This window comes from Ylistrum balloti, unplaced genomic scaffold (assembly GCF_031769215.1).
Source record: "Ylistrum balloti isolate Yb309-2 unplaced genomic scaffold, AGI_CSIRO_Ybal_v1 Utg369616, whole genome shotgun sequence".
Classification (NCBI taxonomy): Eukaryota; Metazoa; Mollusca; class Bivalvia; order Pectinida; family Pectinidae; genus Ylistrum; species Ylistrum balloti.
The window spans coordinates 966,863-994,695 of NW_026781889.1; the positions used below are offsets into that span (position 1 = coordinate 966,863).

Genomic DNA, 27,833 nt, shown 5'->3' on the forward strand with positions numbered 1-27,833 from the left:
TAATCTTATATGCTGTGGATCAGTTACCAATTATGAAATATATTCCTCTCTTTTCAGAAAATAGTGTATACAGGTGATAGAAGACAGCAAGCATCCTTTATTACAGTGTATGTCTCTAACTAAAAATAGCGACACATGACAAGAAAAATTCTTCAATATCATAGACAATGTGAATGAACCGTAGAAAGTGGAGTATTTCTATATAAAAAAAAAAGAAAATCTGTTTTTTATGATGCGTTAATGTCGTCTATTCAAATCTCATTATTTGGAATAATACAAAAAAAGGTGACATTTTTTCATAGATAAAGTACAAATGAAATGTTAGATATGGACAAGACGACTATGATAGAACAGGCCCGACACCCTACAGGTAAATAGTTGTGGTTGTTTTGTAGGTGGAGTGAGTTAGGTCTTACGCTCCATTAGGTCCAAAAGGGACGTCGACAATGGGTCTTTGGGCCTTACTCACCTATTCACAAGGTGTCACAGTCGACACTGATAGGGTATATACTAAATACTGTATAGCATTGAACACATATATCATAAACTTTCAGAGAATTCTGCCCCATCATCATCCTAAGTCATTTATTTCAATTACTAGTTTTTCAAGTTATCAATGTCATATAAAATACTCCACAATCAAATGATTTGCAAAAGTAGATTAGACGATGTTCATATTGACCAAACTTGAATGGATAAACATCAGTCAATTAATATGTAGCTAGGTCAAATTTCGATGACAATGAAAAGCTAGCTAACATGGGATTGATTCTTATTCAACATCCAAGCTGTTGCGACTGATATCAAAACACGAACATTCAAAATCCACCATGGTCGGGCTAAGCTAACTTAATCTGTTGAAGTATTAATATTCAACTTTATACTTCTTGGCCCAAAATGTGAACAGAACTTCTCCCATAATATGCATTTCAGTAGTACTATTTGGTTCATCTGCAATAAGCACACCCCAAACTGCAAGTCAGCATATTTGCCTCCCATTCTTTTCTTCAGGATAAATACAGTAACAAATGAAATTTATCTCTTTAAACCAGCATTGGTTATTCTACTTTTACAAACTCCAGGTAAATATTTAGAATGCCAATAATTAATACCAGATATATAGATTTACAAATTTTGCTGTTTTATCACAAATCATGATCTAAAACCGGAATGTTTATGAATTTATCACAATTCTACATACTTTCATCAGAACAAATTTCTACTGATAAGCATTCAAACAAAAATAAAGAAATTATGAAGAAAAAGGCTGGTTGGACAAATTACCTCCCTTTATGCATCATTGACTATTCTAGTGTTTACAACAAAAATATTTATACAGGATACCTATGCAACATCAAAGTATTTGAAATATTTGTGAACAGAAATGAATATAAACAGCTTGATGACATACCAGTATACAGTGCACTGGCAAAATTCTGATTACCTATGCAGGGTTAGAAAGTGCACATCTTCAAACAACTTAACAATAAATGAATAAACTGTTAAACGCAAACATGTACTACTAACTAACAGCATTCATCTTCATAAAGCCCCCAGGTAACTCAGAAATCAGGACAAAAACGATTTTACGAGGATCACATGCCAAGCTTTGAAGAAATAACATAGATATTGTTTGCAGAATTTGATCCATCGACACGGCTGTATTAAAAACAGTCTTCTATACAAGCTACCAGATTACCACACCTCAGATAATTACCACTTAAGATAAGTCAGAATGGTTTGAACACCTGAATATGATTAAATTATGATAAAAATGGCCGACTTTCATGCTATTGATGGTATATTTACTCAGACAACTACATCAAAAGCCCACATTCCACATTAATCAGGTTGGTTATGCCAGGTACGAAACTGAAGTTTAGACGAGCACAGAACAGATAATATATTACATATGTAAATCTCCAAATTTATCTTGAATCAATTGAATATTTTAGTATTACGTATGTCTTCATGTCAGTTTAAATAAGTTATTAGAATTGAAATTAAATCCAAATCTGTTTTTTATTTCTGTCTTTTCATTTTATTATTTTAAACTATTTCCTACAACTTAGTCCTTTGTTGAGAAAACATTTTGACGTTCATTAACACATTTTACAAAATAAAGTTTTATATCTTCCAGACAGCATTCAAATTTCTGGGAAAAGATATCACAGTCTGAAAAGGAGACTCTGAGTCATTTTTTCTCCACAGTAAAAATCTGCTAACATTCAATTGAAATGACATGAATTTATCAACTGTCCCTAATTTATACTCTTCTGGGTTAAAGAAAAGTTTGTCTACAGCAGGACTGGTCAGTATAGGTAACATTTACACTTACCCGAACATTCAAGGTCATGACAAAGCTCCTGTCACTTACATATATACCTCTAAAGCAGAAAACGTCCTGGACATAAAAACTGGCCACAACATAAATTGAACAATATTAAAATGTCTTGTGTTGGAGGCTATCACAACTGCTCGATAAGCAGACCCCAACTCACACACGCCAAAATCAATATCAACCCATCAGCTGCCACAAATCAATCCATCCAGCATTGTTCATGTGTAAAAAATTCCACACACAGCACATGTCTTTTGTGTGAAATGTAAATGGATGTAAATGGTGAAAATCTGTGAAATCTAGCCTGAATCAGTTGGTGACGCTGATAGGCAATTAGAAGCGATCCGAAATGAATCTTGTGATCAATATGTCTCCCAGCTTTACTTAATGCTATGAGGAAATAAGACCCTGAATCAATGATGTGAAATGTTGGTATCAATACTGTCCCATACCTGAATTAATTGATTGGCTTCAAGATATGGTAATCCTGTCAAATTTGACCTTACTTTCACCTGCACAACTCGATAAGACGATTAACATTGCAGTTAATTGTAGAATGACAGACTTTCCAGTTTGACAGTATCCTTTCATCAAATAAATGATCAACTAAGTCATAACAAGGTATATGTACAAAATGTTTCTTCAATGACATGAAAATCCAGATAGATTATAAATGATCTCACCTGCATAATTATCAATTATCATACAATAATGAAATCTATATAAGATTTCTATTGATATTCCAGGATGTGTTCATAAATTTTGTGTAATTTTTCTGTGTTTTTAAGGTGGGGAGGAGGGGGGTTGAGAAGCTTTAACTTGATGTGTCCATCAAGTTTTATCTTTGATGTTAAGGAATAAAACAATCAAAAAATTATTAAAATGATCAATTGCAGACAAGATGTGACATGTCTGACAGATGAATCATTAATTTATACTTTTGTAATAGTAACATTAATTCATCTTTTGTTATAGTAACAAAAATTCATGCTTTGTAATAGTAACATTAAGTCATACTTTTGTAATAGTAACAAAAATTCACTTTGTAATAGTAACATTAAGTCATACTTTTGTAATAGTAACAAAAATTCATACTTTTGTTAGAATTACAGTATTAATGAGTGAACAAAATTAACGTCTACTGCAGGTTTACAGGTTTTTTCACATAGCAACATTCAGTGACACTTACCCTGGGAAGTATGCCACTGACTGGTGCCAATCTGGGTGGAGCTATCTCTGAATCATCCCCCTGCATTCGGACTTGACCATTTACAATACTATCATAGTTATTTTCCAGCAAATCATTGCTATGACAGTTTCTCACATTGCTAGTGCTGTTACTATTATTAAGGTTTCCTGTCATGCCGACTTTTAATCCAGAAGGTGTCCATGTTTTCCGTCGAGATGGAGGATGTAGATGCTGATTCTGTTGATTGCCCTTGTAATACTGTGTGACACTGCCACCATTACTGTGTCCATTGCTATGATTATTTCCACGACTATTTCCATGGCCACTGTTGCTATGACTGCCATGCCCGTTACCATGGCTTGTCGAGTAGGACCTGTGTGTATAATCTGACATAAATGATGACACACTTGAAGTCCTCAGTGGGGGGTCCGGGGCAACAGGGGCAGATAACTTGCGATTAGGAGTATACTGAATGTGTGAATAATCATCGTACTGATTACTGGGAGTACTATACTCCGAGTCAAACACAGAATTGAGTATTTCCTGCGACTGCATAGAGAAGTTTGACATTGGAGAGTAGAGTTGTTGTAACCGTGGTGACAGCTCCCCATCTGTGAACACCAGGTCTGAAGTGGAGTTGGTGCGACTAGCCATGTCTGTTATACCATGTCTGAAACACACAAAATAAGGCTTCATCTAAAAACACAAAAATCACAACCACTGACTTTTTGATGATGTTGGCATAAAAACTCATCAATTATGTTAATTATAAGTTGCCTGCCAAGATGAAAAACATGTATTTCACATAATGCAAGACAAATATTTTATAATCGACCAGGAATAATCAGTGCTCTATAATACAATTTGGAAACAACATCAAATCTCCATCCTAGTACGTAATCAATGTGATAAATAAACAGTTTTTATATATATCAATAGTCATTTATTAATCATTATTATGAAGGAAGTTAAAAAACAAAAGTAGATTTTCATGTTTGACTGGAAAGGAACAGAACAACTCGGTTGTCCCACACAGAATGTAGAATCACATGGAAAACAAACCTTCTTGAAAGTAAGTCAAAGGTCAAAATGTAGGTCAGAGTGACCTACGTTTGATGCATGACACATTGCTTCACCAACTCTAGTGAGCTATGAAGGTATGAAGTCATTCTGACGAGTTGTGTGAGAGATTAGAGCTTGGACAAACTTTTATTTTGATGTAAGTTTAAAGGTGAAATGTAGGTAATTGGCCTTCTTCTGATATACAACAATTCACCTCTCTAAGGTGAATAAACAATTATAAAGTTCTAGTGACAGGAAGTATAGGAGAGAGAGTCCGAACAAGATAGAAAAGAGATGGATAGAAGGATGAAAGGAAGAACAGAAGGACTGACAGATACAATGCAAAATTATAGTCCCCCTGGTTCCTGGTCTGGTGTGGCATTGATGACCTAATAAATGACATGAGATTATATGTAGTGAACTGTCCATGAAACAAAATTGCCAATATCATTCCTTAGATATAAAGATACGTAACCTTTTAAACAAACATGTATATTGTTTTCAAGAAAATAAAGTGAGAAATTTTCACTTCTGAAATCATATCATTAAAGCGTATCACAATCATTAATATTGTTTATGTTCTACAAATATTGCACCAAGAACTGGAACTGTATTTAAATATATATCTTAAGTAAATAAGATTATAATGACCTCATTTCAAATTCATAACTGTTGGATGTTCAAGAATAAACCCTACCATATACTGTCCCATCAATCAATTTTGTATAGTAATTGTTGATGCCCCAGTCAAATCTTGAAACCAGCATCCCTTGAACAGTAAAACCCGTGAGGCTGTCACCTCACCTATTGTCAATAGATTCAAATTATGAAATATTTCAACATTTCTACAAATGGAACATATGAATATATAAATGAAATATAGAGACAGACATTTTCAAGAAATATTAAAACTTGCCTTAGTGAAAACACCTGCCTGAGTTCAGGAAATGATCTGATGGTATGTGTCAACTGGTCCTACATAATGTACGCATCACCAAATCCTTAGTATTTCTTACTAGATATATGTACAGTTACTTCTCGTGGCTCATATAAATATCTACTGATACTTCTAATGTATTACAGAAATAGGCTTGAATCACTCATTTATAACCAAATATCTGTATGACAGACAAACTACATACCTGTATTTCTGACACACACAGGTGTGGGTAGGTGTAAATTTTACAGGTAACACATCATCGTCTTCACTAACAGATAGAGCTGACTTTCCAGAGGCGAGATTTTTGCACGAGATATCGATACACTTGATAACAATATACATGCATTTCCACTACCCTTTTGTGAAACTGTAATCCACAAAAAACCTCAACTGGATGTCATTATTCACAAATGCTTCCAGTTAAAAAAAAAATAATCTTAACTGTTAAACTGTCTGCACTGTCTCTAGGAATTTAAAAAAAGGAAATGTGAACAACAAAATGCAAGAAATCATTTCAGCATCAATAACTTCCACTGAAAAGTTTTATCGCCTGATCCAAAGTAATTAAGTGTGTTTCCTAAGATTGTCTACATCAGAGTATCCAGAATAGGTAACATTAACACATTACACACAAAAGAATCCAAACTAACCAGCACCAACAAACACATCCAGACAAATATTTTAGATCTCCAGACTAAAAAGGTTCCACCATACATTTAAACTCCAACAAGGTTCCACCATACATTTAAACTCTAACAAGGTTCCACCATACATTTAAACTAAAGTGTCCACACTAACAAGGTTCCACTGCATATTTAAACTAAAGTGTCCAGACTAACAAGGTTCCACTGTACATTTAACCAAAGTGTCCAGACTAACAAGGTTCCACCATACATTTAAACACTAACAAGGTTCCACCGTACATTTAACCAAAGTGTCCACATTAACAAGGTTCCACCGCATATTTAAACTAAAGTGTTGAGACTAACAAGGTTCCACCATACATTTAAACTAAAGTGTCCACATTAACAAGGTTCCACCGTATATTTAACCGTACATTTAAACTCTAACAAGGTTCCACCGTACATTTAACCAAAGTGTCCACATTAACAAGGTTCCACCGTACATTTAAACTCTAACAAGGTTCCACCGTACATTTAACCAAAGTGTCCACATTAACAAGGTTCCACCGTACATTTAACCAAAGTGTCCACACTAACAAGGTTCCACCGTACATTTAACCAAAGTGTCCACATTAACAAGGTTCCACTGTACATTTACCCAAAGTGTCCACACTAACAAGGTTCCACCGTATATTTAAACCAAAGTGTCCACACTAACAAGGTTCCACTGTACATTTAACCAACGTGTCCACACTAACAAGGTTCCATCGTACATTTAACCGAAGTGTCCACACTAACAAGGTTCCACTGTACATTTAACCAAAGTGTCCACACTAACAAGGTTCCACTGTACATTTAACCAAAGTGTCCACACTAACAAGGTTCCACCATACATTTAACCAAAGTGTCCACACTAACAAGGTTCCACCGTACATTTAAACTCTAACAAGGTTCCACCGTACATTTAACCAAAGTGTCCACACTAACAAGGTTCCACTGTACATTTAACCAAAGTGTCCACACTAACAAGGTTTCACCGTACATTTAACCAAAGTGTCGACACTAACAAGGTTCCACCATACATTTAAACTCTAACAAGGTTCCACCGTACATTTAACCAAAGTGTCCACACTAACAAGGTTCCACTGTACATTTAACCAAAGTGTCCACACTAACAAGGTTCCATTGTACATTTAACCAAAGTGTCCACACTAACAAGGTTCCACTGTACATTTAACCAAAGTGTCCACACTAACAAGGTTCCACCGTACATTTAACCAAAGTGTCCACACTAACAAGGTTACACTGTACATTTAACCAAAGTGTCCACACTAACAAGGTTCCACCGTACATTTAACCAAAGTGTCCACACTAACAAGGTTCCACTGTACATTTAACCAAAGTGTTGAGACTAAAAAGATTTGTTTCACAGTTGCACAAAACAAAGTGTTGAGACAGCAATATTAAGGTTCCATTTTACACACAAACCTAAGTCTCCAAACTAACATAGATCTAATGATGCACAAACCAAACTTAACATCCAGACAAACAAGGATCCACTTTACATATAAACTAAATTTTTCTAGTTAATAATTGAGGTTCTACGTATACAAATTGTACAGACTAATAAGGTTTGCAAAACATGCATCTAATGACAGAAGAAAGCTTTTATCTGGACTGATGTAGAAAGAACCTCTTGGTAAGATGTAAACAAACTGAGACTACAATGGAATAAATCTCACCCGTACAATAAACTGATATCAAACAGACACAAACTGTGAAATAATGCTGCTCACCAACTGGGCAATCATATACCTACCAAATAATTGTGCATCTTTCCTTGATGTTTGATCCAACAATCCTACAGAAAACACTAAGGATGTCTAGTGTTAGACATGTGCTACAAAACTTCCCACATAAGAAGTATACCACTATGTTTTGAATTTCACATGATAGACACCAGCAAGAACTGTGATTCCCTGAGAGTTTTTTAGCAGCAAGTTAAATTTTTTTCTTTGAAGAGACAATTGTTAACAGATGGCTGACACCAGTGTCCAGACCAGATCCTCCAAGTACATAGAATGATCTGAAACAAACCTAACATGTCTAGTGTTTACAGGAAATGAATATCCTTGAGGGATACAAGGTCAACTCTCACTGGCTGGTCTACTATTGCTACAGTAAAAGTAAACCATGGGGGTCGACATTGAAATATATATTAAGCGGTTGTTGGGCTTATTCAAAGAAAGTTATATCGTACTTGTTAGTTTTTTTTAACGGAATTTCAATGAAAATAGACAGGCTTAATATTACATTATCAGACTCCAGTTTATTGCTGGATATAATAAGCATTTGCCTCTGATCATCGTTTTCTGGTCTTTCTTTCAGGTTCATGATACAAGGCAGGAATAAGTCTCAATACATATGTGAGGACAATAAGCCATCAGGTGTAATCTCTATGAGGGTATATCTGTTTGGCAATAAGCCATCCACAGTGATCAGTGTGAAGGTACATTGGTTAAACAATAAGTCATAAGATTTCAATGGAACAGTAACACTGCTGTGCAATATCACCTGTGGTTTTAAAAAGGATATTTCTGTTTGGCAATAAGCCAACTGATGTGCTTTGCTTGACGATACCTCTTTTTGACATTAAGTCACCAGAGGTGGTCAGTTTGAGGGTAACTCAATTGGACATTAAGTAACCAGAGGTGGTCAGTTTTGAAATATTTAAATAAATAAAGTTACACATGTGATTGGTTTTAAAGACACAATAATCTTCTAATTCAAAATATCTAGAAATTGTGTAATACAATAAATGAATAAACCAATAAACAGATGGGACGTGACTCAGCAATATCACAGGGAAAACAGGACCTTTATTTTCCAACAGGGAAGTAATCGGATACGTTTGGAATGTCCAACATCTCATTATTGGAAATAATCTGGAGCTCACTAGTACATAACATTAAACATCAGGTCATTGTTTCTGTTCCCCGTTGTAACAGGGAGACGTAAGACAGCTATTAGGGAGGGGCAGGTCATCATAAATTATGAAGGCTGTGTTGAGAACTGACATTACACTGTCCAATGGATACTAATGACTAAGGAGGAGGGATTCAGTTTAGGGGTTTTACAGATAATGATCAAGAGATGATGAGTAATAGACATAGCTTAGCCTTTGTGTTCACTTCTGCTTTAATGACATTTAAACAGTCCATAGAAAACAAACTGACCTTAACTGACTCCTTGGAAAAGAAAACTTTAAATTTATATGCATCATTGGAAACTGTTCAGAAGGAATTTTCAAGATAAATTCCCTGAAAATATCATTATCTATAAAGAAATGAAACTGGATGATAATTATTAAAGAAGATAGAATAAATGACTTTTGGTTAATTAAATGGGGCTTATAATGCTCCTGGTAAAAGATGTTGGAAAATATTGTTATCATCTACACTGTCTATGACACTGAAACAATTACTGGTAGTTCTTATCAGGACAGTTACAGTACAAAAAAAAGGGATAAGAATTTAGGATTCCGCCTACCCATTCAGATTGATATTACTGAAAAGTATTTCTTAATTATACAGCACAGCAGATATGGTCTCTCTGTTGCAATAGTAGTCAGAAGATGAGAAGTCAGTGGACCAATTACTGTAATTATAGTGATATCAATGTCTATACTAGTTAATAATCTCAGTCATATCTGTTACTGTTTCATAGCATTTTATACCAATAAATGCTATTTTAAAATCTTCTGATAAGCCCACCTTCTGACTTTATATGTATTATGTTCCCTGGGGTATATTGAAGGATAAATAGTTCTGAACAGGTCTACATACAGCTGTTATAGTTTATATATACACATGCATATGTAAAATGAATAGCTTTAGAAGATAGATGCTGGCAAACTGATGCACGGGAAAACTTTAGTCCAAGATGGTAATTGATTCAATTGTTTTAAGATATGCATTGTATTGGTAGTCATCTTAATTTCTGTCTCATTCAGTGACATTTTCATTTCTGTCTCATTCAGTGACATTTTCATTTCTGTCTCATTCAGTGACATTTTCATTTCTGTCTCATTCAGTGACATTTTCATTTCCATCTCATTTACTGACATTTTTGTCTCTGTCTCATCCACTGACATTCTAATTTCTGTCTCATTCATTGACATTTTAATTTCTGTCTCATTCATTGACATTTTAATTTCTGTCTCATCTGCCTACATTTAAATTTCTGCCTCAAACACCTAAATTTAAATTTCCATCTCATCCACAAACATTAAATTTGTCTCATTCACCGATATTTTACTTTATATATGCTCAGCTTCTCCAGGATTAACTTCACAATTAAGCCAATCAAAATTATGTAAATCATTTTTGCGTTTTTGTTCTTCATTATTCAATCTCCAACAAAAGAGAATTTTTAATTAATTACAAGTTTAAATGTGTGACTGCAGTGTTACAATTTGTATTTTGAATTTAAATTTTATTCAGTTGTTTTTATATATTCTAATGAAAAGCTTATAGTGGTACCTCTTGTATTGAGAAGAATTTATAATCGATACTAAATATAATACCTCATGGTGTGTCATGGATGAATACAATTATTAATTTGCATTAAGTGCTTCCAAATTCCCTTTGTAATGAAAGTGATTACTTGGAGGATAAAACCAACAACAGCTTGAGCCGTCCTTTTTCCATAAATACATCAAACCCATCACATTCAGAAAGAGTACCATTAAGAATGAGATAAAATCATAATTTCAATAATTTCCCTTCATCTATATTGCCCATGTTCATCAATTAGTAATATTACACCTTATGATGCGATAATAAGTGATTATTTAATTGTTTTGAAAGGTTTAATCTAGTGATATTTTAAAGCCCTAACAGATACTGCAATTTTCCTTGTTTCACTTGATAATGGTAAACCTGAAAATGTTACCACAATCTTTGGGAACATTATCTCTACATCGTTAGTTAGAAAGTGTCATCCCTTCAGTTTGTAATTCAAGACATCCAATTACAATATATGATACTTAAAATACTTGAATTTATTTACTGACAGTTTTCAATTATGGCAACCTCATCATATATTCATTATTTGTAAGTGGTTTCATGCTAATTCCAAATCTGTTCCATCTCCATAAGTTTACAACTTGTTCTCTTTTCAGTATAAGCTTTTAATCTAACAGCTGTTTATTCAATATAACCAATAGTTTGTCTATTACGTAATAATATATGAGCAAGACATGAGCCATTTTTAATGTGGATCAGAATGCTATCAAAATTAGAGGAAAAACAGGTATTTTTCGGAGGCTGTCTTTATGACAGGTTGGATTGTCGCCATTTCTCCAATAAAAGTCAACATCTTAAATGGTACTGTTGAAGTCTTTTTATCTACATGGTTACACAACAAGTAATTATGGATTCGAACTGAATATAAATCTCAATATTTTCACACCTAACAAAAGTGAAACATACAAGTTTACATTTATTACATGGATATTGTATTAATGAGATGGAATCACATACAGTGTCTTCCGTATCTGAATGCTAATTCTTTTTGATGGACTAGTCATTTGCATTATACAATTAAGTAGGAGGTCACATCTTCAGGATGTAAACAATACTTTAAAAAGACATCAATGTCAAAATGAATGGTCTAGAGAGAATGTGTGTTTAAATCAACACAGAAGCCACCTCGAAATTACTTCTTAGTCATTTAGTAATAAAAGGGTCTTTTGGTTAATGACCTACGGGTCACATACTTACTCAACTAGTTATGAATGGTTTTATGATAATGAGACTGTATAATAATACACAGGACAAGACCTCATTTCACACCTGTCTGTAATAACAAACTTCAGCAAATGAAAAGTCTATAGTGTATAGCAGCACTTTGGTATTTTGACTACAAATGTATTGCACTATGACATTCACAGTATCATTTCCAAATTCAACCATCTTTGAGTGAAATTCCTGCACAGTTTTAAGCCCTACAAATACAGAAACTATAGACAGCAGTATTTCTGAACAAAATATTGTGAATATCTTGAATATCTCTAACTTCATCTAGATCTTATACCTTCTAACTGTAAACATTTATTATTCAATACAGTAATAAATTGATGGTTTATCAGAGAGAATGTTTTAACATAAGTGTGCCAGACATGTTTTACATGTGCAGTGGGGGTGGGAAACAGGTGATAAGCTCCTGTGGAGTACTGCTATCTGACCTTTTAAACATTCCCACCCTCTCTAGGTTTAGAGTATGCTGTATTTAATCTTTAAAACATTTCAACTCTGTCTTGTATTTCATGTGCCATTTTTATGTTTTAAATGTTCTCATACCCTCTATACTTTTGTGTACGTAAAAGCTACCAGCCAAGTCACCTCACTAGCCTCCACTGGTGGAATTTCACTTTTAAACTTTAACCAGGAGTGGGAGAGGTCAATCCTTTGTGCCTAAGGAGAGGCAGGATATTTTAAACTACTTCTTCTTATCCTCTTATCTTCCTACCCTCTGATATGATAGCAAAATACTCCTGTCCTCTCAAATTCAGACAAAATATTCCCATCCTTTTAAACAAGGGGAAAATACTCCTATCCTCTGAAATGAGGGTGAAATATTCTACCCTCAGATGTGGGAAAAATATACCAATCCTCTCAAATGAGGAAAAACTATTCATTTCCTGTCAAAAAAGGACAAAATATTTAAATCGAATGAGGGCAAAAACATTCCCATCCTCTCAAATGAGGGCAAAAACATTCCAATCCTCTCAAATGAGGGCAAAAACATTCCAATCCTCTCAAATGAGGGCAAAAACATTCCTATCCTCTCAAATGAGGGCAAAAACATTCCTATCCTCTCAAATGAGGGCAAAAACATTCCTATCCTCTAAATTGAGGGCAAAATGAGGATAAATGCCTGAACTGAGGACATTACAATAAAGATAAATGTCCAGCATCTTTGTGACATGGTGGTTTGATCAGAAACTTACAACAAAAGAGCCCTTTTTATTTCGACAATTAGACCAGGTGTTTATCAGAGGAATTACTGTCATGGTGTGTTTCTAGTGGTAAGTTACACAGCCAGACTGCATGTGCTTAAGTGAAATTTGAAAAGTGGTATTCATGTAATGTTTGATAAAATCAAATTAATTCTAAATGTTATCAGGCAAAATCTGGCAAAGGGTATATGTATGTATACAAACCATTCTTTACTACCCTGTCTGTCTGGTAACCCCCATATACTAGCTATCCATTCAGGCCTTATAAAACAGTTGAACATGCTATAAACTTTAGTTCCAGCCATTCTGGAAATTTTCTTGTACAATGTGTAAACATGATAGCCTCTTGAATTTTTACTTTTGTGAAAGTTTTAAATGTTGTTGCTTTCATGAAAGTATTCAATTTCTTCCTTTAATAAAAGTTTAATATCTACAGAAATGTTGGCATCTTCAATCCTAAAAGTCCATTATGTGAAAAAGTTGTCACAAGCACTGCTTTTTTATATGAAATACTTTCATTATATAGTTTATTAGTTAGGTTTGGTTTCGTATGATTTATCGCCCCCATGAACATTTTATAGTAGTTTTTTCTTCCTCACATAATAGGCCTTTCACATGCCATCCAGAGCAATTAGGCTACAATGTCTTTCAAAGAATATCACCACCTCAGCACAGGCTGACCACTTTATCAGTCGACTTGACAATTAGTAATTTCCAAAATCTTCAAAAACTGTTACACATGTAGATTTTGAACCTGTATAGTTAACTTGTAAAATTTACATATAGTAGACACAGGTGCTTTGTTTAGTCAGGTTCATAGTCCAGAAAGTTTTATTCCAAACTATTGACAGAAAGTACAAATTGAATCTTAACAGGTCATAAATGACAGTGGGTGTTAAACAATAATCATGTAATTGTCATCTGCAATGATGTCAACATGTAAATAAATCTGTAAATAAATTAAAGATTAAACATGTAAACATAACAGATGAGGAATCATCCATCAACAAGCTGGCATCCATCAGAAAATATCTGTGTTAATTGATATATCGACAATTTTCTTCGTGTAATTACCGTTACCTGGAGTGCTCTCCCATTAATACAATCTTTATGGCTCAATAGCATTTAAGCTGGTTCATTAAACATGACAAGCTATAAAAAAGATAAATCATAATTATAGAAAATAAAAATGTCACCCACACCTGTCGTATCAATAATGCAATGCACAAATATTTGTAAAAATCCTTGAGATGAAATTACCGGTGGTTATGCATAATTATGTTTCTAAAAATAACCCCAAACACTGTCTTTTTGGAGTTTCTTGTACCATGGGTATACATTTGATCATTTGATCTTTAAAGCCGTGATGTAAAAATATCTCAAAGCAGGACTTGTTTACGTTTGAATCTTCTATGAAGTGGGTAGGTAAATCCCTAACTTCCAATATCAAGGGCTTTAGTACCGTGGTCCAAAATACAGCAATCATCATCTAGTCCTTCAGATCTGCACAGCAAGACATATAATTGAGCTAGAAAAGGAATTTGCAGAAATTGTCATATGTGACCTTTGACCCTCTAATCTTGATCATTGACAATCATTATATATGAAAGGGTGTAGAACATGATGTTACAATACTTTGGCACAAATCTGAACTAAATTTTGTTGAGAGGTTCTCGAGATATGCCGGTGATTCGTAGCAGGATGCAATGCATCAGGATGGTTAGACTTGTGGGTAACACTATATGATATATTTCCCACCTGGTAAGCAAGGCCATGAGAACTCCAGGTATATGTCCCTATGCCTTGCCAAAATCTGACCTGTGTATTCATTCTAACATTCTGTCTGATCCATTCTAACATTCTGTCTGATCCATTCTAACATTCGGTCTGATCCATTCTAACATTCTGTCTGATCCATTCTAACATTCTGTCTGATCCATTCTAACATTCTGTCTGATCCATTCTAACATTCTGTCTGATCCCAATGTGGCAGTCTGGCTAGAGAGGTTTCTCTATTATCCAAAAAATATATTTTGCTATTATCATGATTTCAATTGGTAGAAGATCTGGTATTTTTTCCACTATGACTCTTAAATAAACTTCCTTTGTCTTTTCATGTGAAAAAAAAAACTACAATTTGCATGAAAAATTAAACCTGCATGTTTTATCTCCGTAAGGACCCACCTGTAACCCTCCCTTAACATTTCACAATATGATAGGGTTCAGGAAGAGTTTCATTTACAAAAAGAATAACAAAAATTTCCCTAAACAACAATGATTATTGAAACTACAGTAATCATTGTTGGTCAAGAAATTTTCCAAATTAGGCAAAAGCTGATAACGAGCTACCTGTCATAGCTATCACAGCTGAAAGTTTTTTAAGTGTCTAAAGTACATCAGTACTTTTACATACAGCAGGTGTCTTGAATTTTAATTTAAAGGTTACCTTTAAGGTGCAAATTGATTAAGGTAATTAGGCATAAGGTTTAGTAATTACATCTAATGAGGAAGTCATTGTTGTATCTTTTGTATTGCATCCTCAGTACAGAAAGATTTGTCTTTATCAACAGTAGAGGTCAAAGGTCATCTCAAGTTCCTTTAAAGCCTTAAAGCAACTGTTGTTGTGATTCTTTGCATTACTGATATAAAATGCCAATGAGTTGTCAAGAATTCTAATGAGAGATAAAGGATTTAACACCTATCACTGTAGTAAGTTAGAAATGACAAATGCAATATTCTTGTTCTCAAAATGCAAATGCGAGCCCATACATCTTCGGATGAATTCATTAAGCAATACATATTTTGAAAACCCTGGCAAAAATTTCAGTTCCTCATAAATTCTGTGTTGAAATATTGAAAAATACTTACCCGAAAGCAAATTCATGATATCCACATGGCTTTAAAATTCAGTGAATTTAGACTGATCATGAGATCACTCTACAATACTGTACATCTGATATTTGTGTACAGTCACAGCTCAATCAAAATCCCACCACATATGATGAAAATTTAAACAGATAAAATTCAATCCTCAATTACTCAACAGAAATCCCAGCTCAGATAAAGTATCATTTGCAATGCCGACTCTGTGAACAACCATAGAAGTCAAACACTTCAAATATCAGGTCAGATACCCTGTTATCAGTCAACATCATATTGATTTTTCAACATCAAACTTCCTCTTTTTTGGCCTTATCAGCAACTAGGGTGAGTTTACCTACATAATGAACCTGCTTTTACATACTGTGTTATATCCAAAGGAAAACCAACCATGAATTTCATCACAAAGTCTGACTTTTAGCAGCTCATCGAATTTTCGCGAAACTCCTTCCACAGATTTCACTGTATGTTATCGAGAGTGGTATTTCTTGCTATCATACTGTACAAGAATTCAGCTCTGAAAGAAGTTTTAAACTTGAGTTTGACATTACTATACACAGCACCAGCTGTTTCCAAAGTAATCAAATGCACAGATGTTTTGCTTTACGATATTTTCATGAACCCATTTTCTCAGTGAGTACCTTACAATTTCTGATTTTCTTAGTTCAGAGGAGTAGAATGGAGATCTTTGAGCCTTGACAATCATGCTACAATTAGAGTTATAACTAAATGTATTTATGAGGGCCTAGTAAGCCATATGTTACTAGTGATAGTAGGAACTCTCAACAATAACAATTGTATACACAGGTGACAATACTGATCCTGGTTTTCACAATGTATCCATCACACTCTTTAATAACCCCTGAAATTTGATTCATGGAGACTTCTAATGGTTTTGACCTTCCGGGGTGGAGAAATAATTAATCGTGATGTTTATGGTTTCACTGAAGCAGAACATCCACCAGACCACAAAGGAGAACATTTCATCCAATCTTAGGCTGTAACATGATGGAGCATAGACAGGTCAGATTCTGTATGGGGTCAACACCATGTGACAGACATATTTGATGGGTAGTTATACCCCTGACCAGTAGAGACTGACCATTGCTGCTGTCCATAGTGCCTAAGGGTGTTGATAGGTTATGTCTTAGGGTCAACGCCATCTGTCTCATAGCTGGTCAGACTTTTAAACCCTTTAACAGTAAAAATGATTCTGGGGACAAATTCAAAATCCTACTCTCTAAACCGAAGTCAAACATTACAGTATTTAATGTCCTTAGAACTAGTTCAGAAAGTCTTTTTAAAACTCTTGATCACCACACTATACTTTAATGTTTGTTGAAAATTCCTGGGATCAATTTAAAGAAAAAATCATTCCTCCTATCATTACAAAGTCTCAAAAATAGATCATAAAAATGTATCACTGGACAAGGTTTAAACCTCTATAGAATTTAATTGAAGTTTGCAGTTAAGTATAAATCTATCCTTAGAACAAGACAAGGAAAGTATTCCTCTAAACTTGATAGCATTTCAGCCAATTTTTTTAATGTTAAAAGTATTTTGAAGGGAGATAGTTTATCACAGATAAACCATAAATGAGGAAGTGAACTTTGTTATAAGATATATATCATTTACATGTATATGCATGTCATAGTAACAAGCACAATATTATCTAGGTAGCAAATACTACTGAAAATTTCCTCAGCAAAGATCTGAAGTAGAGTGACGTGTTACAAGGTTTTGTTTCTTATCCTACCTCATTTTGTTGTCATTTTCCATGTTCAGTAAGTTCACTGGTCATACTTCAGTGTTAAACAGGAGCAATTCCTAGCATACCTTGTTTACATCCATCTGGTTTGATATTTGAGTCGTTTTTGAATCATTTTATCACATAGAGACTTGGGGTAGAGTGTGACACCCAAGATAAACAGGTGGAGACCTAATCTCTCCTCAAGGTGTGAAGGCTTTTGAAATACAGTTATCAGGTCGATCTCAATTAAATAAATGAAAATTTCTCACTGGATGAAAACGGATTTAAAAATTTGTTTAAACTTGACATGAAAGATAAACAGTTTTATAGTGAGTTGACCCCCAGTTAATGAGGACTTAGCGTAACTGGGTGCTGAGATATGGCCACGATATGATTACACGTTATCTGTTGTTTGACTAAAGAATCTGACCCCAGATAAATACCCTTGTCATTCAAGATCTAGGATTAACACAGGATCAAATTATCTTTGACTTTTCCTTCTCTAGACATTGTCCATCATACAAAATAATGACCACAGAAGTCTGAGAAAGGAAAACAGACACAAGCCTACAACCAAACATTACACCAACCAACATAGTAAGCCAAGACTTTTCTTAACAAGGGTTCCCATCAACTGCTTAATCATGCTTTATTAATGAGTTGAAGATTGATGTCTACATTTTGGAAGAAATTGATGAGTATGGAGAAAGTGAATTTTCAAAATTATCAAAATCTTTGATTCAAGAAAATATTAATCAGGAATTGGTTTTAAAAAGTCCTAATGATTTGATTTTAAACTGAGAACCCAGACAACTGTAGGATCAACATCAGAACTTTGTCATCTACATAAAATATTAAGTTAATCTGGACCACTGAGAAGCTTCCAGTGATCATATAAACAGGCAGCACAATTGGGAAAAACATCTGTCTGAAGCAGATTAGAGACACAAAGTTCATTGTCTGGTCCTGTTACATTTTCCCTATAATATTACAGTTGTGACTGTTACCTTCATGCTTCAAGTACATGTTATATAATGTATGTTGAGTGCTTGGCAAGAGGATTATCCCGAAACTTGCATTAAAGTGTTGCCTTTCAGGAAGAATACTGTAGAAATGAGCGAAAGAGATGTACTGGAACTGTCCGAGTGACTCACTATGTCCCTAGGTTAGAATATGTATGAACATACAATGATTGAACCCCAGTTTGGCCCTGTCTTAAGATATATTTTCAAATACTTTCATTATGGACAATGGTCATCACATGGTACCTGTTACCAACATGACCCACCAGAAAAGTTTCATGTAGTAATCAATATTAAATCTCCTTGAAAAAAAAATCATTTCCGGCCAGTGCTGATTAAGTGTAAAGTACTAACTGATACTGTCCATCATGGTACTAAATTGTTGAGATCAATCGAGGCAGATCCCTCATCACATTAATAAAATCAAGGTATCAATCTAAATGTAATAAAAACTGTTTATACATACGTATTGTACTTCCAAACAGGACCGTCCATAGCTTTACATTAATGTTTTGATGACTTGATCCCGAATCATGATCCTATGATCCAATGAAAAATGTTCACAGAAAAAACACATATACTCCCACTCATTTCATTTAAAGTCCTTTCTTAAATGTGTCATTCCTTCGGAATCTTATCTTATGAGTCCAGAATTCTTATACCTATAAAATTCATTATCATAAAATTTACACTTCACACAAGTAAAATTAAAACAGAGGTGTTAAAAACTGCTCCCAGTACTGTCCTTTAAATCATTATACAGCTGTGGGCGAAATAGTACTGAAGTGTGATCCTCGAACTAAAACCAACTCTTCAATCCAGAGTAATTATATCGTAAGAAAATCTCTCCTACCTGTAACTTACGTGAACCAAGAAAGTTTTTATGACATCAACTTCCCCAGGTGAATCAAAAGGAAATGTGGACCTATCAATCAGTCTACGAACCAGTGTACGTCTGACGAGATTTTATACATAGACGTGTTCTTTAGCTATAAATCCTGTATACTGTTACCTTTAATAAGCCCACTTTTCCAAGGTGAGTCTACGAATCATGAAATTGAGCCGACTTTTAATTTTATAGATGTCTGCTATTTCACTGTATCCGAATTACATACATGTATGAATGCAAAAAGTGAACAAAATGCACTGACCCAAACCAACATTGCATTATAACTACAGGACATACTTGTAAATTTGGAATTTTTTTGCTTCTATGTCAGATTCAAATAAAAGAGTTTTTATTGAAATCATGCTATGTTATATTGGGTGTAGTTTTGTATCCTTTCACTGAAGCCGCCCCTACATCCGTTACAACACCATTACAGTTTAGTTGACAACACTGTTAGATCGATTCTCACAAAAATTTTATTACAAAACCTCTGGACCAAGTTTTGTGAATGTTTCCTTACAGGACTGGTAGCAGAGCTTATCTATATAGCTGATATTATGTGCCAGTGAAAACCCAAGCTGTTATTTTCCTTCTTACTTCTCACTGAAGAATTTCTTCAAGTTTAAGCTGACAGTGCACCTCATGCAGTTTCCATCGCATTTGAGAACTAAGTGCTGAGTTTTATCAGTTTTGACATTCAGTAAAAATCTTACATTTATACAATGTACTCATGCAAACAATAATTTTAAATAAGAAAAAGCATAATATGAATATATGCAATATCATTAAGATGCCAACAGAAAAAAACCAACAAAAGTAGAAAGCAGAATGGGGGTGGAAAGGAGAAAAAAATCAACAAAGTCCAAAATACAGTAATTTTCCCCTATAATCGCAACTAAAGATTTAATGGTTAAGAAATTATCCTAGCCAGATGAGGGGTGAAATGTAATGGCTTCTAAACCTTTATTGTAATTGTCATCAATAGATTAACTAGACAGGTGCAAATCTCTGATAAAATGTTGTTAAGGTCCCACAGACACCTGAGAACACCTGTATTATACCCATAGTCCAGTAATGTCCAGTTTTGTCGGTCTGACTAGAAATCCTCGCACCTAAATACACCTGTGTCATGGCTTGTAACATCCAACCTCATCAGAGAATAGAGCCTCTTAACGCTTTTGAAATGAAATGCATTTGAAAATGAATTTTCAAGTTAAATACTGCTTGCAAAATTTTGATATCTGAACACAATGCACTCAAGAGAAGAAAAAAATCAAAAATAAGATCAACTGATTTATAAAATTGAATGCAGTAAAGGAATAAAGTTCATTTTAAACTAACATTTATTTACTCATTCAGTCAATATTTATTTTCCTGAAGAGACCTGCATTACAAAATGCAACCTAGGGCCATTTCGCACCAACTGTACATTTTTGACATGGTGCTGTGAAATTTAATAAATACCTTTTAAACAGACGATAATAAACATTTAATGGCATGTTGAAATTCCTGGGTGACAGTTAGGATGTCACTAATGTCAGAATGTCACAGGTATAGTCTCTACAACACATTATTAAACTTAAACAGACCACAACATGAATGCTTATAGCTTTGAAGTAGTTCATTGTCAATGTTTAAAATAGCAAATACACACATTAGATGTGTTCAATATTTTCCTTTAAAATAGGAACCTGTGTACCATCTGATATCTTCTTATAAGTTATAAGATATTCTCCTTTAACCTTTAAGAAATTAATTTTATGTGTGTAGTCACAGACAAATTGAGGCTCTAGTCATAATCATTATTTAATTTTTATGATCAGAATTTCACAGCAAGAAGACAGCCCTATGGTGCCACCAGTCTGTCTAGAATTACATACCAATAAATTCTAATGATTTATAAATTCACATTAACATAAAGTACCATAAACCACCTGCAACATTAAAACAATACATCTCCTGATCACACTAATGAAGCTATTTGTGAACATGATCTGTTGATAGGTATCAAAAGATATGTAACCCTGGGAAATACTAGCTGCCATATACTACTCAGCTAGAGAGAACTTCTCTTCAATCGGTAGAGCATCAGACAAGTAAGTCAGTGTTCGAATTCTAGTGGAGACATTAAAATAAATAATGACCTCTGTTACATTGACACCCATATAGGGACTCGGGAATAATACTTGGTGTTATTTTCACAGGAATTGCTGTAACCCCTGGAAACTTGAAGATGAGTTATATCCTGGAGGGGATGTATGTAACCCTGGTAAATACTAGCCGCCATATACTACTCAGCTAGAGAGAACTTCAATTGGTTGAGCTTCAGACTAGTAATCCAGAGGTCCCAGGAATTTGATTTTTGGTATGTTGTTGGTTACATGTCTATTGTCTCATTGACTCATCCTGTTTCTTGGCATTGTCTTGCCACCAAACATCAGTGTTCTGGCGACCTGTTTTTGATCATTTTGACTGGATACCTGACACATTTTACATATATTCTGATTTGTGTGACTTACACTAGGAAAGGTAATTTATGGTAATAAATGGTTACAACACAATATCAGTTTATGGGTGTCGGTACAAGATTTTCTTAACTTAAATTTTAAAAGGCCAACAAAAATAACATTTCTAAAATGTGTTCCGTAAAATCTTATAGGAAACAAAACTTCATTTACCCGTAGACCCTATATAATATATAAATTAGTTTAGTTTATCAGGCTTGTATCAGGTAAAGTAACTGTTTACTCACTGGTTATGACATTGTATTACTTTATCATAATCAATGAAACCCTTCATATCAGAAAATTTCAAATTTCCAATGGGTTTCCTTGGTGACAAAATTTGAGATGTATATTAGTTATGTTAATTTTCAAATAATTGTGTAGAATTACAATGAATGTCTCTAGACATATTTTACCAGACATTTGGTAAAACTAGAAATGAATTGGCAATCTTTACATCATAAATAATGTTTGAGCTATGGTGTAGGCTCTAGCTGTAAACAGATTTAATCATATTGCAATTATTCGTAAAAGTATGCTAAGTACTTGTCGTGTATGCTTTATACTACATCATCATCTATCAAACATTTCTACTGTAAAAATTAATAAGCCAAACAGGGCTGTTAATTTAAACAAAGACGAAACATGAGGCTATAAATGAATTAATGTCACTTCAGAAGATTGATATATGGAGTAATTGTATTTCACACAAAAAACCATGACTTTTCCGTGGTCAGCTAATGTATAATCAACCTATCGGTCAATGCCTGGTAATGAATACCTACCAGGTGATGTATACGCATCCCGAATCATTTTACAAATTCTTAAAGGGTATGTTATACATATTTAATGTTGTCATTGTTCCTGTATGCGACACTCATTCAACATCTCCTTCACAAACTTTTTCACATTTATTAGAACTCTGTTCACAATTCGGTACCTATATCACAAGATCTCCCACATCCCTGTGGACACGGTCAATGCCATTTTTATTGGATGTGACTGAAATGAACACGTTGTTGTCATTTTTACCAGAAAAGCTTATCAATTCCTGTTCGGATGAGCACCCTTTATGTATTTATCCACTGGACACTTCAGACATTTCCAAAATAGCCCTTGGGGTTTTTTTAACCTTCCGTTATCAAAGTTGACATCTTACATAGCTTCGGTCACTGACCCATATTAATGACCAAAGATTTAAGTCATTAATCTCTGAACCATGAAATTGATGACAAAATTTGGGCCAAATGTTCATGTAGATAATGATATTACCAAATTCAGGTTGTCTGTCCTCTGGACAAGCAAATAAAGTCATAATCATGGGGAACAGTACTCTTTGATAGAAATCCTGATTTGATAAAAGGTGATGTGTACATGTATGTTCCACTCCATTTGTTAGTCTTACAGAAAAACTGTATGAACCCTTCTTTCTTTAAGTATTTTCCTGCAAATTTAAAAAAATGACACAACCAAATATGTTTTACAGCTAAGATTTACTTCCTCAAAATGTATTCATCTTTCATTTTGATGGTCTTCATTCATTATTCCTGGTCATTAGTACTGGTTTGATGATCATAAGGATTATCACAATCATTTATGATATGGCATAGCTGCTTATTTTCATGGGGACAATATTTTCGGTATTTTCGCAGTACATTGACAAGATTGTGAAAATTCAATTCATGAAATGATAAGACACCAGTGTACAAAGTGTAAATACCTCTTACATCCAGATCATGAAAATTTTGCCCTGTGAAAATAAGTAGTTGTACAGTAGTTAATAAGCAATATGAAATCTTGAAATGGAATTTCATTCCAACCTGTTTTTATTTGTGAAAACCAACTCCACATTTACATCAGCAGCACCTACATGTATTAGACATGATTGATTTAAAAGAGAGGATTTCTCACCAAACCTGTCCCTAGAAATAGTGAACTTTGTTCAGCTTCAGTTTATTAAAGTTTCTTTATATGGTATTACAAAGAATTCTCCTTGTACAATGTCTGACATCAGTTCTACAGATCTAAAATCATATATCTTCATGGGTTTAATTTCAGTGGCTTTTCAAAAAATTCCTATTAAACGTGTACACTTGATTTCATAGATAAATATAAACATGGACACTTGATTTCATAGATAAATATAAACATGGACACTTGATTTCACGGATAAATATAAGCATGGACACTTGATTTCACGGATAAATATAAGCATGGACACTCGATTTCATAGATAAATATAAACATGGACACTTGATTTCATAGATAAATATAAACATGGACACTTGATTTCACGGATAAATATAAGCATGGACACTTGATTTCATGGATAAATATAAGCATGGACACTTGATTTCATGGATAAATATAAGCATGGACACTTGATTTCATGGATAAATATAAGCATGGACACTTGATTTCATGGATAAATATATCTGCAGAAAGTCTATGTAATGATTATAACAGTAAGTGGCTATAAATGGATTTGTGGTTGAAAACTACCCAAGAAAATGAAAATAAAACCTTTACAAAAATTAGCGATTTCACAGATCTGGGATGTTACATAGGAATTAAAGTCTAAACCATTACAGTTAGTTTTCATTACTACTTTTCAACAGGTTAAACTGTATACTGAGACCTTGCTTTAAGGTATAAGCTGTGTAATATTCTATAGTCCACTTCATTTGACCAAAAGTCAAAAATAGAATTTGATAAAGCAGCTCAGGCAAGAATTAGCAAAAACTTGAAAGTGGGCAGATTGATATATATACACTCTTTACAGGGTAAATTCTCAGGTACAGCAAATTGTACATTTGGAATTAATTATCCATCATCATAACTTCACAAAGTTATTAAGCTAACACTCTGAAAGTTTGATATAATATGCAAACTTCTTTACACTTGTAAAGAAAATTTTGCAGTCTATTAAAAATCCATTTTTATTCATTTCAAAAACATGAATGAATGTTTAAAATGTATATGGCCTCTATTAAGCCAATTCATCTTGATCCATCTGGAGTGCTTGTCAAGTACATGATGAAAATCGGTCCAAACCCTACTCGAGCTGGAGATATTTATGAGCTCAAGGTTTATCAACAACATTTAAGTTTCTCACCATAATACAAGATCTTATTTTGTTTGATGTTTCTGTCATTCTTAACAAACTTTAATGCCTGCAAGAAATAATTTAATAAATATTTCTGGGCATTCTTCATTTCAGCCTGTCTCCTATCATTCCATACTCCTTTCCTGTACTCAACTAAACACAAGTTGGCTTTTTTTCGTTCAGCAATCTGATATGTTGCCATCAATTTTTATTTGCAGATAAAACTACCGTAAAATATGCCATGTGTCTCCGTATAAAGTGATATATGTTTGTCAAATCCTACCAAATCTATTTTACCCTATTTAAGAAAAATTGTACCGGATCCTATTGGTATTAAACTCCTACCAACATATTGAATTCCCTTGTAAAACCATAAAAATTTCATATATTTATAACAGTCTTAATTAAATGATTCACCAGGGGCACTCAGAAAATCAATACAAATTACTTTAAATTAAATGCATTTCTTCCAGTTCTTAAAATAATGAAATTAAATAAGATTTGTGTACAAGAAACACTGCAGGTAACATGAAACACAGAGGATTAGATAATTAAATTTTATTTTGAAGAATAGAGTAAATGAGAATTTAAAACAAGATCTATTTAACACAAGAATAGGACACAAAACCAAGAGCATGTACCAAAATTTATATTTTCAAATCTTAACTGAATTATTTTGTTTCAAATACATATATATTCATTTTTAATTTCCCTTTCAAAGCCTGTGTTTAAACAGTTACTGTAAAGTTATTGACAAAGTAACTGCAGAATAACAGTGGCAAGTTTACACAGATTACAACATGGACAGTTTTTTAAACAATAAGTTACTGAACTGGTGACACTTTGTAATCAGATTTCAGAGAATCGGCTAGTCTCAGCATTTCAAATAATCAAATTATCCTAAAAATATGGCCAAAATCAATACCATACCCTAATCACAGAAGTAATAGTGTTAGAATGTCACACAACAAAGTGTAACAAGCCTTAACAGATGAAGTCTGTTTACAATAACAGTTTAACACAGCATATTATCCCATCCATCAATCTAAAAGCTGTATCAGTCTGACCAGATGACGATTAAAGCATTGTTAGTTTAACATATGGACTATCAAATATATGAGAAAAAGAAAGAAATTCTAATCAGCTTTAATAAACCATTTTTAATTGGTATTTAAAACAGAGTGAACAAGGTGCTGAAAAAGACATTTTTGCCCACAACCTTATCTTAACTGGGATGAAAAAGTAGAAATGCAAACTCCTCAGCTGGTACCAATCAAACTCCACGGTAAAGAAGCATGTTTCTTCAGCTGAGTGACAGCTAATAACTACTTTTACTCTCAGTACCTCCTCTGTTTCACTATAACAAATCTAAAACACACTGTCAACACCTGTGGGAGCAAAAAGGTAGCAAATTACAAATGTGATTGACCTTGCAAAAGCATTCCAATAGAGCAATTTCTAATCCAGATCGCAAGAGCATTCCCACTGAAAGGAACAGATTTTAAACGTATACCTCGCAGGAAGCCAACCCGAATTTCCAGAATATACCCCACTGGAAGCCAACCCAGTTCTCCAGAGCATTCATCTACAAAAGGATTACGCAGATCTCTTGAATATTCACACATAAAGAAACCCAGTTCTCCACAGAGTGCTATGTAGGAAGCAAACCAAGATCTCCAAAGCATAGGAAGGACCCTAGATCTCCAGAGTATTCTGTGCAGGACGGAATCCACAACTCCAGGGCATTCCCTGCAGGTATGGAACCAGGCTTCTATCATGGTTATATATGTATTTTTTGTAATATCTGTTCTGTCTGCTATTTGGTACCAAGAGACCTCCATTTAACCAAAGTCACATCAACCTAGTTGAATCTAATTTTTTATAGTCTGTGTACTATGAATGTACTTAACAATCGATAAATCTTTAGAAAATGAAAAAGGCAAAACAAAGAAAAATGAAATTAAAAAAAAAATCATGAAATCAATAATTAACACCAAGTAATGATAAGCTAAAAATACATTTGCAATTAGGATACCAACAAATCACTGGACTCAAGACCATGGTATAAAAGTTTAAAGCCTAAAATCCTACTCAAGCACCATAAGGTTGTCAAGCCCCAATTTGATCCCTGTGATCATTAATGAAAAAGTCTGAATCGATCACTGTTGGAAGGTCTAATTACAATTTTTAGGAGTAACAAGTTAAGTCAACCACTGACAGTCACACCTGCAGTACTGCGTGATAGTGTTTCCACGTCATTGCATCGCCATTCAATAATAATGGCCTCCATCAGGTGCAAACAGGTTCAGTGACAAAGATCTAAGAGTCGTAGTGACAGAGGAATCCTTTATACTGATAAACCTGTATACCAAATAGTGTCCAAAGGTGTTCAGCTTTGTAATTGTTTTTTCAACATAGATGGCACGAATGCCCTAGACATTTGATTTAATATGACCAAAATAACATTCAACCTGTTGCAACCCACTGACAACTAAGGAAGATTCCA

At 34.0% G+C, this 27,833-nt stretch overlaps 1 protein-coding gene across 1 annotated transcript in view; it reads right to left on the reverse strand.

Moving 5' to 3' along the window:
- The window catches only part of LOC132548219 (leucine zipper putative tumor suppressor 2 homolog), a 69,772-nt gene that overhangs the window by 32,699 nt on the left and 9,240 nt on the right, over positions 1 to 27,833 (reverse strand). The window contains exon 2 of the mRNA XM_060212044.1: positions 3,531 to 4,200. Within this exon, the coding sequence (XP_060068027.1) occupies positions 3,531 to 4,184 (654 nt within the window). The 5' untranslated portion in view covers positions 4,185 to 4,200. The remainder of the gene's footprint in view (positions 1 to 3,530; positions 4,201 to 27,833) is intronic.